This window comes from Chiloscyllium plagiosum, chromosome 33 (genome assembly GCF_004010195.1).
Source record: "Chiloscyllium plagiosum isolate BGI_BamShark_2017 chromosome 33, ASM401019v2, whole genome shotgun sequence".
In the NCBI taxonomy this organism is placed as follows: Eukaryota; Metazoa; Chordata; class Chondrichthyes; order Orectolobiformes; family Hemiscylliidae; genus Chiloscyllium; species Chiloscyllium plagiosum.
In genome coordinates this window covers 9,925,374-9,940,625 of record NC_057742.1, presented here as the reverse complement: position 1 = coordinate 9,940,625, position 15,252 = coordinate 9,925,374, and the positions used below count along the sequence as shown (strand labels likewise).

Here is a 15,252-nt window from a genome sequence, read left to right as displayed (position 1 = left end):
ACCCACCCAAACCCATTCCCCTACCCTATATTTACCACTAACACACCTAATACTGTGGGCAATTTAGCATGGCCAATTCACCTGACCTGCACATCTTTGGATTGTGGGAGGAAACCGGAGCACCCAGAGGAAACCCACACAGACAAGGGGAGAATATGCAAACTTCACACAGACAGGTGGGAATCGAACCCAGGACCCTAGTGCTGTGAGGCAGTAGTGCTAGCCACTGAGTCACCGTGCACTTGCTCTAACAGCCACGTGAAATTTCTCACTGCCACTGCGCCATGACCTTTTCAGCCCTCCAGATGTTGACTGTGAGGCAACTTTTAGACATTCTAATGATGATGTGAACTTCTTGAATGTGAGCTTCCTTGACATATTACAAGTCTCCGGTTTCGGAGCCACTAAATGCATGAAGTCAAATAAGTTCTTTGGGTATCAAAAAATGACAATTTATTGCATGGAAAGAGACTGTTAATTTTTACCAGTTCATGTTGATGTTCATTCTCCACACTGGCAGGGCCTCTAATCCCAGATAAAACATCTGTCTTTGTTCCTGCTTCATTCAAACACTTCTCTAACCTTTTTTTAAATATTGACATAGTCTTTGCTTCAATCATTAACTCCAGCAATGCACTGTCTAGCCCCACTGTGTTTAAAAAACAAGTGTCTCCTCAACTTTGACTTGGGTGTCCAACATTTAGTAGCATCAATATTCTTAACTACTCACTCAAAATGTTTTAAGTTTGAATGGAGAGCCAATGTCATGAATACAGGCATGCAGGAGGCTGGAAGAACACAGAAAGCCAGGCAGCATCAGGAGGTGCAGAAGTCGACGTTTCAGGTGTAACCTTCTTCAGGACTGGGGGTGGATATAGGGGTTGCTGCAGATAAAGGGGGAGGCTAGGGCAGGGTGGTGACATGGGGACAGGTGAAGACAGGTAGCGGGTACGATCTGGTTGGTTAATGGGAGGAATGAACCAGGTAAGTGGCAGAGAGCATTGGAAGGGAAGGGGAAAGGCTGGAAAGGGGGTCAGGGATGGGGAGGGAGGTTATTTGAAATTGGAGAACTAACCACGAATATTGGCATAGCACTTATGTTCTCTGAGTCTAATAGGTGTGTCAGGAAGGACTAAATAAACAGAGAATTATGGTGCACAAAGGCCAGTCAAGTATAATTCTTCTGATCTTTAATTCTTAATTAGCAATAGATGTTAAATTGTACTTTGATTAAATGATTATTATTTCTTATACCTTCTACATCTAATAATCTATTTGCTTCTTACCCTCACTGTTGGGTTCAATTTTGATGCCCATGTTGATCAGAAGCTTCTAACCAATTCAGTAAATTTGTTTATATTCTGTCACATCAAACCATGCTGTTAAATAAATTAAATTTGTATCATAGTGGGCCGATAAAAAATCATGGGGTGGGTTGGGGAGTAGGCGTGGATGAGGAGGTTCAGTGTTGGCAAGTAAAATACTTTTCACCTTGGACACTCTCTGCTCAGGCGGGATTCAGGTTCAGAACCTCAGCTCAATCTCAGAGAAGCTCCCAGTGAGACAGGCAAGCTGTCTTCACGGGTACTCTGAAAGAGGTTGCCGAATTCAGTGCCGATTTGTGCCATACTTTTGGCTGCAAGCCTATTGGGTTCACTCGACCTAATGTTCAGCATCCAGTCTCTCCAGACTTGACTGCAACATAAAAACCCATGGGATATTCCACTACTATTCAGTTCCCTTCACAACCCACCCACCCGTTAGTTCATACTTTATCTGTGTCTGTTAGAACAGAATGAGGTTATTGTTTAAAACGCGGATATTTTGTCTAAGATTTTCATCTTTCGCTTTGCAAGACAAATGCTAGGATGCCAAAATTTAAACAACCAGAATAATTTACACCTCTGGTGAAAAGAGTGCTGATTGGTCCATAGAGCTCTTGGAATGTTACAGCACAGAAAGAGTCCATTCAGCCCATTCTATCTGCACTGGTTGACAAAACTAATTACTGCTTCTAATGCCATTGTGCAGCTCCTGGTCCACAGCCGTGCAGGTTACAATGTTTCTGACACAGAATTAAGTTCCTTCTAAATGATTTGGGGGTTTTCAACTTAACCATCAAACTGGCCATGAGTTCCAGACACCCATCACCCTCAGGATGTAAATAAATGTTTGTCCTGACCCTCTAATACTTTGACCTTAAATCTGTGCCTCCTGGTGACCTCTCAGCTAGAGGAAACAGGCTTTCCAGTTAACTGTCAATTCTCTCTCTTTCTCTCTTGATATTGTTTCTTGTAATCTCCCCAACACTGGGGTCAGACTGACCAGCCTATGGTTATTTCAACTATCCCTCTCACCTTTTCTGAACAGTGATGTAATGTGTGTGGTCCTCCAATCCTCCTGGCCCTACCCTGCAACTGGTCAGGATTGGAAAGTCATCCTCATAGCATCCACACTTCCTGGGAATGGGCCTGGGATACAATGTATAGAATCATAGAATTCCCTACGTGTGGAAGTAGGTCATTTGGCCCATTGTGACCCTCAGAAGAGCAGCTCACCCAGACCCATCTCCACCCTATCTCAGTAACCCTGCATTTCCCATGGCCAATCCATCTAACCTGCACATCTAGACTGCGGGAGGAAACTGGAGCACCTGGAGGAAACCCACGCAGACACAGGAAGAACATGCAAAGTCCACACAGAAGGTCGCCTGAGGCTGGAACTGAACACGGGTCCCTGGTGCTGTGAAGCAGCAGGAGTAACCACCAATCCACCATGCCGCCCGGGTGATTTATCCACCTTCAAGGAGGTCCTTTCTCAACTCTGAGGGCTGAGCATAATCCTGGAGAAAGCAATGGAGAAATATTGGCTTTCCAAGCTTCTGGTGAATGCAACAAAGGCACAAGGGCTGGAACATATTCCTTTTGTTTGCAGAGGAAGAGTTTCAGCTTAAGAAAGGCAATGCCTTGGCTCATCAGGGTCAACATGACAATGCAATCAGACCACTCTGTGGGATAAATGGCTGACGATTGCAAGGCAAAAACCTTAGGCAACATGCCTCTGTTTCCAGCAATCTTAATTCTTAACCGTTGAAAAGCTTATCCAGAATATAAGAGCTAAGGAGAGGCTTTTACCTGTTTCTTTCTCAAGTGGCTGCATTCTTCAGGTGGCCTGCATGCAAGGTAAATAAATAATGTTAATAGCAAGCCTGTGTCACACTGTGAGTCAGCATTCCAACACCAGATACAGCATTTAGGCATTTAGGTGAACACCTACAGGGTGTTGTTAACAAGTAACAGTGTGTTAATATGCTTTATCATTTAAATGAATATCTCAGAGTAATTCTATGGATGCCAGAGGGTGGTTTATTTGCTCCACAGGCAGAGTCAGAATCTTTACTGACACCAAAATGTGTTATAAAACATCACTCAAACAAGCTAGGATATTGATCTGTGGTTGTGCAGCTCATTATTCAACTAGGAAAAAATATCAATAAAAACATCTGTTGCAGCACTCGCATAGTTTGCTTAGCTCCACCGAACCATACTGTCTTTCCCTTGGAAGGTAGGATGGATTCTCTGAGAGTGTGTCAGTAAGGCTCTGACCTCTGATTGAATCTCCTGTTTCTAGCCTTCATTGTCATATTGCCACTGGACATGTTTGCCTGCACAACACATCCTCTGACTACAAAAATCAAACAAGCCTCTTTCTTAAAGAGTTAGATGGCTCTCGACTCTCAGCCAAGCAGTCTAATCTTACCCCTCGCCAATATTTTTACCTTCTCACCAAAAGAGAAGCACGCAACGAAAATTTCAAAAGCCTACAGATGCAGAACTTTCTCACATAACCCAATCCAGAGAACCCGAGTTTAATTCTTAACAAAGGAGTCTGAAATTTTATGTTTGGTTTAAACAAAGGGAGAGTCTGGAGGTAAAAGTATCAACAAAAGGTTTCGGACAATTCATCAACTCTTTCTGCATGAAGCCAGATGGTGAATAGTTCAGCATATTACGATATGTAGGTCATCACAACCAAACCAGATTTTATTTTCACTTTGCATCCTTTGCATGAATGAATAATATATCAATCCTTTGACAAACCAACGGCCACTACCATCTGGAAGGACAAGGGCAGCAGATAAATGGGAACATCATTCCCTGCAGGTTCCCCTCCAAGCCACTCACCATCCTGACTTGGAAACATATTGCCGTTCTTTCAGTGCCATCCTGGAATTCCTGCTCAGCAGCTGAAAGCAAATGGTTCTGTAATGGTTCAGGAAGGAAGGCTACCACTTGCTCAAAGATGCTGTAGGGGAGATGACAAATACTGGAACGGCCTCCTGCCTATCTCAAGAAAAAGTGGCCTTACCGGCCCCTTCTTTCCTTCATCTTTGAGTTCTGAGGACTTCAGTCTCCCCTAAAAGAGCTCAAGCTGAGGGTTGGCCAATTTAGCAGGGATTAAACTTGAAGTCAGGACTTGCCCTTAATTTAAGTTCTATCCATGATGTGGAGGTGCCAGTGTTGGACTGGGTGGACAAGAAGTCACACCACACCAGATTATAGTCCATCAGGTTTATTTGAAATCACAAGCTTTCGGAACAGCACTGTTGGAATATAATCTGGGGTGGTGTGACTTCTGACTAAATTCTATCTGACACCGACAGTCAATTCTGCTCTAACGTGGCAGTTCTGTTCTTGTACAATCCCGTTTTATGAGAAAATTGTGTAAAGCAGCACCATTTAAACCAATGGGGCCAGAATCACATTATAACCAATACACCCTTTAAAGCTTCGTGCTTCAGAAACAGTGCGCCCAGTTCGTCAATGGTGTTACAGTGAATACGCATTAACGAATGCGCATTATAGCAGAATGGCCTGTATCTGTTTCTGACTGTTATGGCTCTCCTATGCCATGTTGGATACAGCTTGCATTTACACACAGCCTCTCCCCTGACCTGTATTCCACTGTATCCACGATGTGCTTAAGCCTCGTCAGTTCTTCGTTCAGATTAGGATAGAGTTGCAGGTCCTTTCTGGCGATAGCATTCAGGTCCTATTTGACATGAATAAAAATATGTATATTTAAACTGCTGACTTAGCAAAACTGTGAAAGTACAGCAATAACTATCTCAGCAAAATACGATAGGTGCAGATTTGCCAGTTCAGCAATAAGTTGTGTACTCAGCATGCCTGCAGCCATCTCTTTAAAGTACAATTACAAACAGTGATCACACAAAAGGCAATGATGGGATATAAAGAGTCATAGATTCTCTACAGCGTGGAAGCAGGCCATTCAGCCCATCGAGTCCACACTGATCCTCTGACGAGCAGCTCACCCAGAACCACCTCCTCAACCCTGTCCCTGTAACCCTGCGTTTCCCATGGCTAACCCACCTAGCCAGCACATCCCTGCACACTCTGGGCAATTTAGCATGGACAATCCACCGAGCCTGCACATTTTCGAACTGTGGGAGAAAACCCACGCAGAAACAGGAATTAAGGACCAACAGTCACTTGAGGCTGGAATCGAATCCAGGACCCTGGTGCTGAGAGGCAGCAGTGCTAACCACTGAGCCACCGTGCCACCCTTAATTAAATGGAACGGATGAGGCAAATCCAAAATTTTAGTTTGAGCTCAGGATAGTAGAACAAAAAAGTGCATTATCTTACGAAGTTTACAGTTCAAAATAAAGCCATTCAGGCCATTTGGGTCTCTGCTGTCTCCGGGGCTGCAGGAAGCTCAGAGTAGATTCTTTGCTTAGAGCCACTGACAAATAAATTTAATACAGATCTTTAAAAAAAGAAATCTGTATTCAAAGACAACCAATATCTGGAAGGAGAAAGTGAGGACTGCAAATGTTGGAGAGCAGAGTAGAGAGTGTGGTGCTGGAAAAGCACAGCCGATCAGGTAGCATCCGAGGAGCAGGAGAGTCGATGTTTCGGGCATAAGCCCTTCATCAGGAATGAAGCTCATTCCTGACCTGCTGTGCTTTTCCAGCACCACATTCTCAACAATATCTGGAAGGATCTACTTGGCTAAGTAGGGGATGGGAAGTGTTGGAAGTAATTGGGAGAGGTGAAAGATGGGAGAACAGATCCTCCAGCGTTTTCTCTGCCCTCTTCCCTGCAAGTGTGAGTCAATGCGGAAAGACAGCTGCTTATTCTGTCAGGCTGAACTCTCAGCCAGCCCTGGGTACATGGTTAAAAGTACTTGCTCATATAGGCCGCCCTGCATGTGCGTCACTGGGGAGTGGTGAGGGAAGAGGCCAGCAATCCAAACTTACCTTCCTGATTTCCCAATAACTCTGCATGTGCTGTGGTTTACTCAAAATCAGGAAACAACACAGAGCAAGCAGCCTCCATCTGAGGCAGGTTTGCACAATATAAATTGGCTACCAATTTCCAAAGACAATTATGATAGCACATGGATTTGTACATTTATGTCAAGAGGCAATCTTTGAGGCTCCCTGTGGCTTTGTGAGTGCTCTGCAAGCCCTGAAGCTGCAGGCAGCAACACTGTGTGGAATGAGAGTTCAACAACTTGTGTTTGAATCATCTCAGAATATCACTGCAATCCATATTAGTCACGACTCTGTTGGTAAAATGCTTGCCTCTGAATTCAAAGATTGAGGGTTCAAGTCCCCCTTAAGAGCACAAGTCAAAGGCTGACCCTCTGTGGTGCAATAATGAAAAAGGGCTGCACTGTCAGAGATGCTAGATTTTATGGATTTGATGAACTGGCATCCTGAGTGCTCTACGAATGTTTGCAACAGATCCCATGGCACTAATTTGAAGAAGTGCAAGGGAGTTCCTTCTGGGATCTTGGCTAATAACCAGCTCTCTGGGTAGAAAGTGTGGAGTGCAGATGCTGAAGATCAGAATCGAAGAATGTGGTGCTGGAAAAGCACAGCAGGTCAGATAGCATCAGAGGACCAGGAGAATCGATTTTTCGAGCGTAAGCCCTTCATCAGGAATGCAGCTCATTCCTGATGAAGGGCTTATGCTTGAAAAATCAATTCTCCTGCTCCTCGAACGCTGCCTGACCTCTGTGCTTTTCTAGCACAACACTCTTTGAATCAATAACTAATTCTCCATCAACTTCACACACAAAAAAAACAATTATCTGGTCATCATCGTATTGCTGTTTGTTGCAGCTTGTTATGAGCAATTTGTCGTCATGGACACAACACTTTAAAAGTACTTCATTGGTTGTAAAGCTCTTCGGATTGTGTTGTTATCATGTATGTGAGATAAATACAAGTTGTTTCTGTTTGCTAATCTTGACTGGAATGTGCAAGACCCGTTCCAATTTCCATCCTCCGTTTACTGCAATGCCTATTATTGCAGTCAAAGTCCCATTCTTGGTTCTAAAGTTCCTCCAGGATTATAACCATTTTATCACTTTGACCTTCACCAGCTGTACAGTCCTCCAGCTTTTGCATCTTCGTTTTACTTGTTCTCGGCATTATCTGTCTAACTTGCAGTGGCTGAACCCTCACATACACATATAAAGCCTTGCCAGCTCTCAAGCTGCCTCCTAAGCTTCTGTAAGAACCTACACGGTTTTAACTTTTTCAGCTCGGCACCCTAGTCCTTCTTAGCTCCTGTCCAACATATATCTCTCTCTCCTGCCTCACCCCACTGATGTGAGTCTTGTTCTTGGGAGTGCAGGGGTATTATATAAATACAAACTGCTCTGACCTCACTGTCTGGCAAAACGTCCCTGCCTATTTGCTCATGTCTCCAGAGTCGGCTTTCCAATTTCTGCAAGTCTCATATTTGTCACAAGCTTGGTTCACAACATTCAGAAAGACTTGCATTTGTATACCACTCTTCACAACCAACAGATACCTCAGAGTTTTACAGCCAATTAAGTACTTTTGAAGAGAAGTGCAGGCACTGTTCGTGCGAGTGATGGTGGAAGTTAGTTTGTGATCAGCAAGCACTCACAAACAGCAAGGTGATCAGTGAGCAAAAAAATCCGTTTTCTAGAGAAAGTAAAATATTAGCAATGCTGGAAATCTGAAAGAAAATCAGAAAATGCTGGCAATACTTAGCATCTGTGCAGATGGAAACAGAGTTAGTGATTCAAGTCTGTGACCTGATAGTTCTAACAAAAGGCCACAATCTAATACATTGGCTCTAATTCTCTCAAACTGCTGAGCATTTCCTGCATAGGAATACTAGGAGCAAGAGTAGGCCATTTGGCCTATCAAACCATTCAATAATAATCACTATTTGATCCTCAATCTCAATGCCATGTTCCTGCTTTCTCTCCATACCTTTGATGCCTTTTACCTTGACTACTAGTGGCTGGAGATAATGCCTTTAACCCTATTAAATGGTTTGTCTGTAAATAAATTAGCCCAAAGGATATTTTTCAGAAAGGTGGCAAGGAAAAGCCAGGGAACTATAGATTTGTGAGCTTGATGTCCGTGGTAGGCAGGTTGTTGGAAAGGAATCCAGGAGAGAGGATATACACGTACAGAACAACCTCGGTTATCTAAACACCAATTATCCGAATTTCAGATTATCCAAACAAGATCTCAAGATCCCGTAAGTGCTTCCATGGTTTATGATCAGATCAGTTATCCGAACAAAATACCACCACCACCATCACCCCCCCCCCCCCCCCCTCAATCCATCTCATTTGGATAATTGAGGTTGTTCTGTATTTGGAAAGACAAGGACTGATCAGGGGTAGTCAACATGGTTCTGTGCAAGGGGGATCAAGTTTTTTGAAGAAGTGTTGAAGAGGATTGGTGAAGGCAGAGTAGTGGACGCGATCGATATGGACTTCAGTAAGACAGTCAATAAGGTTCTGCATGCTAGATTAGTTAACAAGTTAAATTGCATGGAATACAGGGAGGGCTAGCCATTCTTAGATAAAATTGGTGAGACAGAGGTGGCAGTGAAGGGTTCTGTTTTGGAGGCCTGTGACCAGCAATGTGCTGCAGGGATCAGTGCTGAGTCCACTCTTTTTGTCATTATAGAAATAATATGGATTTTGAACATAGGAGATATGTTGAGTAAATGTGAAGATTACACCAAAATTGGTGATGCAATGGACAGCAAAGAAGGATATCTCAGAGTACAACGGGATCTTGATCAGATGGGCTGAGGAGTGGCAGATGAAGTTTAGTTTAGATAAATGTGAGGTGCTGCATTTTGGAAAGGCTAATCAGGGCAGGACTTATAAATTCAATGATAAGGTCCTGGAGAGTATTGCTGAACAAAGAAACCTTGGAGTCGCAGGTAGACAGGGTATTGACAAATGCATTTGGTATGCTTGCCTTTATTGGGTAGTGAACTGAGTATAGGAGTTGGGAGGTCATGTACAGGGCATTGGTTAAGCCACCTTTAGAATATTGCGTGCAATTCTGGTCTCCTTCCTATCGGAAAGATGTTGTGAAACTTGAAAGAGTTCAGAAAAGATTTACAAGGATGTTGCCAGGATTGGAGGATTTGAGCTATTGGGAGAGGCTGAATAGGCTGAGGCTTTTTTCCCTGGAGCCTCTCAGGCTGACAGATGACCTTATGGAGATTTATAAAATCATGAGGGGCATGATAGGGTAAACAGACACGGTTTTTTTCCCAAGGCAGGGAAGTCCAGAATTAGAGGACACAGGTTTAAGGTGAGAGGGGAAAGATTTAAAAGTGACCCAAGGAGCAACTTTTTCATGCAGAGGGTGGTGTGTGTATAGAATGAGCTGCCAGAGGAAGTGGTGGAGGCTGGTACAATTACAACATTTAAAAGGCATCTGATTGGGCAAACGACTAGGAAGGGTTTAGATGGATAAGGGCTTAATGTCACAAGATTAAATTGAGAATGTTTGGTTGGCACGGACAAGTTAGACTGAAGGGACTGCTTCCATGCTGTATAGATCTCTAACTCGAGGACAGATTTCAAAGATAATGTCTCAAAGAAGAACTAATTATTTTGTGGCAAAGATGTGGATCCGAAATATGTTAACATTGGAAGGTGGATTGACATTTACCATCAAGAATGTTGTGGATTGCTTCATTTCAAACATTACTGATTTTTGTTTTCTTACGATGCTGTAGATTGTCTCTTTTCTAAAAAGAATACTGTGGACCAGGCTTCTGACAGATGTGTGACTTGCAAAGCTTGGAAAACCTTCTTTTCAACAGTAAGCAAATAGGCAGCACGGGCATTTTACCATACAATGCTGCTGTACTAGAATTTGATATGAAAGACAGCAAAACATCAGCAGAGTTTTCAGAGCAGGTTGTTGTATATGAACTGATCTGAAGTCTCTTCACACTGAGATGGAAGCTCTTAATGAAACAATTGCACAGCATCAGTCAGACAGGGAAATGCCCCAGGGTAGGGCTGTGGAATTGTAATAATGATGGGTGAACACATAGTATGATGAAGATATGCAATCAATCTTACTGACTGTACTCTTCACTTCTCTGTATCTATTTCTGTTTTATTGTGGTGATGACTAAGGCATGGGCATCGACCAGGACACTGGGAATAATTCATCTCCTCTTTTTCAAATGCAATAGAAAGATAGCACCTCTTAAAAGTATTGAATCTTGTGCTCAGTTTCTGGAGTGGGACCTGAACTAGAGTTTTCCAGCAAATGTGCTACCAACTAAGTCACAGCTTACACACAAATGAGTTTGGCCGTAATATTGTGGAAAACCTTATCATGCTCATCTATCATCCAGACTTTAGAGCAGTTTGAAACAACACCACTGCCAGGCTGGAAAATTAGGGAGTTTCCTTAAATCTATGAATGAATAGATCACAGCAGAGCAAATGCAGAGTTCAAGTCTAAGCATCAAAATTGGTTTCAAACAATTATGCTTATTTCAAATATCCTGAATCATTGGTATATTCTCATTGTATAAAGGCCTTTTTTTCACCATACAGTAATAGGATTTCAGTCAGGAAATATATAAGGAAAAACAATTAAACAGTAAGGGCCCATATCCTACCTTCAGCAACATTACAGCAACTTCATCTTCGAGCAGAAGATCCTTGCACTTTTCTGCCCATTCAACTGTGATTCTTAAAACCTTCTGTTTCTTCAACTGAGGGTAGGCTTCATTCCAGTTTTCAGCTCTTTCAGAAGCACTCATGCAGTACGTAGCACATTGTTAAGGACAACAGCTATTACAATTGAAAAGACTCTGTGAGTGAGGAAAGGGCCATTTGAAAAATGCGAAACTAGCTAGTGTTCAGCTACATTAAAGATTTAGAAATGCAAGTGCCTGTTGAAGAAACAATGAGGGATCTTAATGCTCTCCTGACTTTTACCATTTTACTGAGTGCTCATTATGTGATAGGACTGCAATAGTCATGGTCGAGGGATGTGGTTCCTACTCTGGGGAATTCTGCAAACAAAGATGTGAGGACCGTTATGAAGATGCGAGTCTACTTTTGAGAGAATTAAAAGCAGCAGAACTACCGGACACAGCACGAAGTGTACCCAAAAATGGTAACAATGTGTAACACTGGGTCAAAGAACTCGATTAGTTTGTTGCTTGGAGACAAAAACAAATTTGAATTCGGCCAATCAGTTTAAATTATACCCGAAACATATCAAACTCTAATCAAGACTGTCAATATACTCAATTCCATCTTAAAAGCCAATGACACAATCTGATGGTCTGCAGTATAAAACTGGGGAAAATTGAACAGTTAAGAGGAGAATTGCCAAGCCCAGCATGTAAACAGACTGCTTGAAAATAGCTCTCTCTCACAAATAGCTTTTTGATCAGTAACCTGTGATGCAGAAATTCCTAACAAAGAGAAAAGAAGACACAGGAAGATCCGAAGACAAGAACCTACAGTTAACTGGTTATGAGATAAAAAGTGTTGTTTTGAAAATCTTAATTGGGAGTTTTATGAAACTAATATTACAGAAGGGAAGGTAGCGATAGGTTAGAGAAAGAAATTGTAAATAGTGGTTAGTTAATTATTCTCTGTTTTATTTTAAGAAATAAAAGTTGTTAATTTTTACTTTACATAGTTCTTGGCCACTCGAATTTTTACAGATTACTGCACAGGATAAATCTTTTCTGTGCTGCTGGTTTTAAATTAAGCAGGAGAGTTTACCCAGTGTCGTAACAGGTCGGGTTCAAATGCTGAGTGAACTCTAACCCAATCTCACTGTTGTCCAAGAAGACAATTCCGCTGTTTAATGGTGGAGCTGAGGCCACCATCGGTGGCAATCTTATTGAATCATGTCGCAGACCTGAAGGAATGAATGCCTCCTAATTCTTATGTATCTGCAACTAGTTTTATCTATTGAGATCCTTTTATTACTGCTATTGGTCTGAGGTGGTCAATTGGCTTTATTGCAATCAAGACACCAAAATCCCTCGAGCTCTTTGGTTAGCACCATTTATAATTTGGTCCCCTAGCCTGCTTTCCTCTCTCAGCTCTGCCTGGCATGCCTCACCCTCTCTCTCCCCCTCCCGCTTGGCATGCCAACACTCATTGTGTTCTCTTCCATGCGTGGGAAGTCCTCAGGATGCAGGTTACTCTCTCCATGTGCCGAGGTCTGAGCCCAAGAACATCCTTATCCAACATAGTAATGTTGATACATGCCAGCACATTCATAAACTTTTCAATACAGAACATCAGATAGTGACTGCGAGTGTTAGTTTCAGCTGATATTATCCCTTGGCCCCATTGGTTCAATGCTGCTAAGGCTGTGATAACGGAGTTCGGCACATTCAGTGTGGACTGGAATGGTTTCATAGAATCCCTACAGTGAAGAAACAGGCCATTGGACCCAACAAGTCCACACTGACCCTCCGAAGTGTATCCCACCCAGACTCATTCCCCTATCCTATTCACTTTACATTTCCCCTGACTGATGCACCTAACCTACACATCCCTGAAGACTATGGGCAAGTTACCATGGCCAATCCACCTAACCTGCACATCTTTGGACTGTGGGAGGAAACCAGAGTACCCGAAGGAAACCCACGCAGACACGGGGAGTATGTGCAAACTGCACATAGACAGTTGCCTGAGACTGGAATCGAACCCAGGACCCTGGTGCTGTGAGGCAGCAGTGCTAACCACTGAGCCACTGTTTCTATTCCATGGCATGCCATCAGGAAAGCACACTGTGCATTGGCATGGCCTTCATGATCAGATGGAGGGGGTCTCCTTTGTCCAGACACTGAATCTGAATGCAGGTCCTTCAGGGACTGTGCTTCACTCCTGGGTGCCAATATCAAGCCCTCCATAGAAGCTCATCCTGCAACAACAGGTTGGTATGTGTGGAATGTGTAGCCAGCAGCCACATCAACATTGCTAGTGTAGGACGAGGCTGAGATGTGAGGCAGTTATTATGAGGAGGATCATTAGGATTAAGTCTAAGGTTATATAACAATGCTACTCCAGATTTTACATTCCTCTAGATCCATCTCATATATGGAAGTCATGGATGACTAAGCATCACTTAGGCTAATGGAAGACATGATTAGTTGGGAAGTACATTGCCTTAATAGGAACTCAGGTTTGATCTCAGATGGAGCTGAATGGTGTGCCTCAGTAACGAGGTTGGCTAAAGTGCTATAGTTTTGTACCCAGCAGCAGTCAGATAGTGAAGCAGAGGAAGAGAGTCCCTCTCCAAGCTGGTTTCCAAGCAGCCCACCCTGACTGCATACCAAACAAAGGACTTTGGGGTTTTCTTTTGCCTCCTATCATAACAACTTATGTTGGTATAGTGCCTTGAACATAAAATGCCCCAAGATTTTTCACAGAAGCATTCTAACATATATTATGGCACTGAACCATTCTAGATATAATACAGTAGCCACATTAGATATAAAAACAAAACCATTATTAAAGAGGTACGTTTTAGAGACTAACCCAAAGGAGTGCCACAATCAAACAACCTCACTATAAAAAGCTCAAGTGTGAGAATTTGCCACACGGATTCAGAATCAGTGTCAGGGAAGTGTGGAGACGTTGGCAATCAGGAAATTGGCATCTGTTTTGGTTTGCTGTCATGATGGGATGATGTTTATAGACGTTGATTGAAGGCTCTTAAAGAAATTGATCCTTAGGGTACACTTGTTTAATAATTACTCTGTCCCTTAATTCCCTGCCATTATTTCCCATAACATCTGCTTTTGAAGCATCCGGCTTTGCATTCAGTGCTTTCTGGCGGGAGCCAGGGTGTGACAGATTAGAACTCAAAATACATTCCCCACCCCCAGGGCTCAAATGAAAAATGGGACCCATGATATATACTTTCTCAAGTGAAATGCAGAGAACATGGAAAAGAAAAAAAATGACAGGGTCTTATTCAAATTTTGTGGGAGGTCTCCAATTAAAAATAAAAATTAAGGCTGGGATGATCGTTAATGCGTGTGTACATTTGTTTAAGCATAAAAGGCTTTCCACTTGGTAGCTGCTGATGGGAATATTACAGGTTTCATCAAACAGACATAGTTTCTCTTTTGATTTAATAACGAGAGTAATGCAATGTTTTTCGAAGGAAGGATATTGTTTATGTAAAACTTGCAGCAGCTTGTCTGTTGGCATGAAGACCGAGTGGGTGAGGAGAAAATCATCCAGCAGAATCTCTGTAAAATGACAAAATAAAAATCATAAAATCATAAGAAATTGGAACAGGAGAAGACTGTTCAGTAGGATCATCATGTCCAATTCCTGCCTTTTCCCTGTAACCTTTGATTGATCAAGAATCTATCTATCTCAGTCTTAAGTATACACAAGGACTCTACCCCCACAACTTTCCTGTGAGACTCTGAGACATACGCGAGTCTAATTTGAACATTAATTTTAATAGTTTTTTTGTGCACCTTCTTTGCAGCTGGAACATTGTTTTCCTCACTCTGTTCAATCACCCTATGATCTTTTTAGGTTATGAGCTGGCCACACTGGAGGCAAAAACAAACTTTTCATTGTACCTAGGTCAATACGGCAAAAACAAATCAAATCAATAAATCTACCCTGTTAAGGGGTCTCCAATTTAAAATGGAGATGTGGAAAAACTGTTTCTTTCATTAGTTTGGAATTCATTTCCCCAGACAGCACTACAATAATGAACATTCCGTCTAAAGCTTTTTATTTTACACAGAATTTGAAGTGTGATAGCTCATTGTGGTTAATAACACTATATTGGATGTTCTTCAGTGACCTTGGGAATTGGAAAGTAACTGAAAGCAGCATGCAGGGCCTGACCTCTCTCAATGAGATGCGAGGGACATTACAACGGAGGCTTTCCACTGCCAG

General features: G+C 42.5%; 1 protein-coding gene across 2 annotated transcripts in view; it reads right to left on the bottom strand.

Annotated features, from left to right (window-relative positions):
- Positions 1-15,252, bottom strand: part of rapgefl1 (Rap guanine nucleotide exchange factor (GEF)-like 1) — a 107,460-nt gene that overhangs the window by 35,392 nt on the left and 56,816 nt on the right. For both annotated transcript variants that reach the window (XM_043674880.1, XM_043674881.1), the window contains 4 exons: positions 14,504-14,582; positions 10,968-11,118; positions 4,955-5,052; positions 3,135-3,171 (listed from right to left, as the gene is read on the bottom strand). In XM_043674880.1, the coding sequence (XP_043530815.1) occupies positions 3,135-3,171; positions 4,955-5,052; positions 10,968-11,118; positions 14,504-14,582 (365 nt within the window). The remainder of the gene's footprint in view (positions 1-3,134; positions 3,172-4,954; positions 5,053-10,967; positions 11,119-14,503; positions 14,583-15,252) is intronic.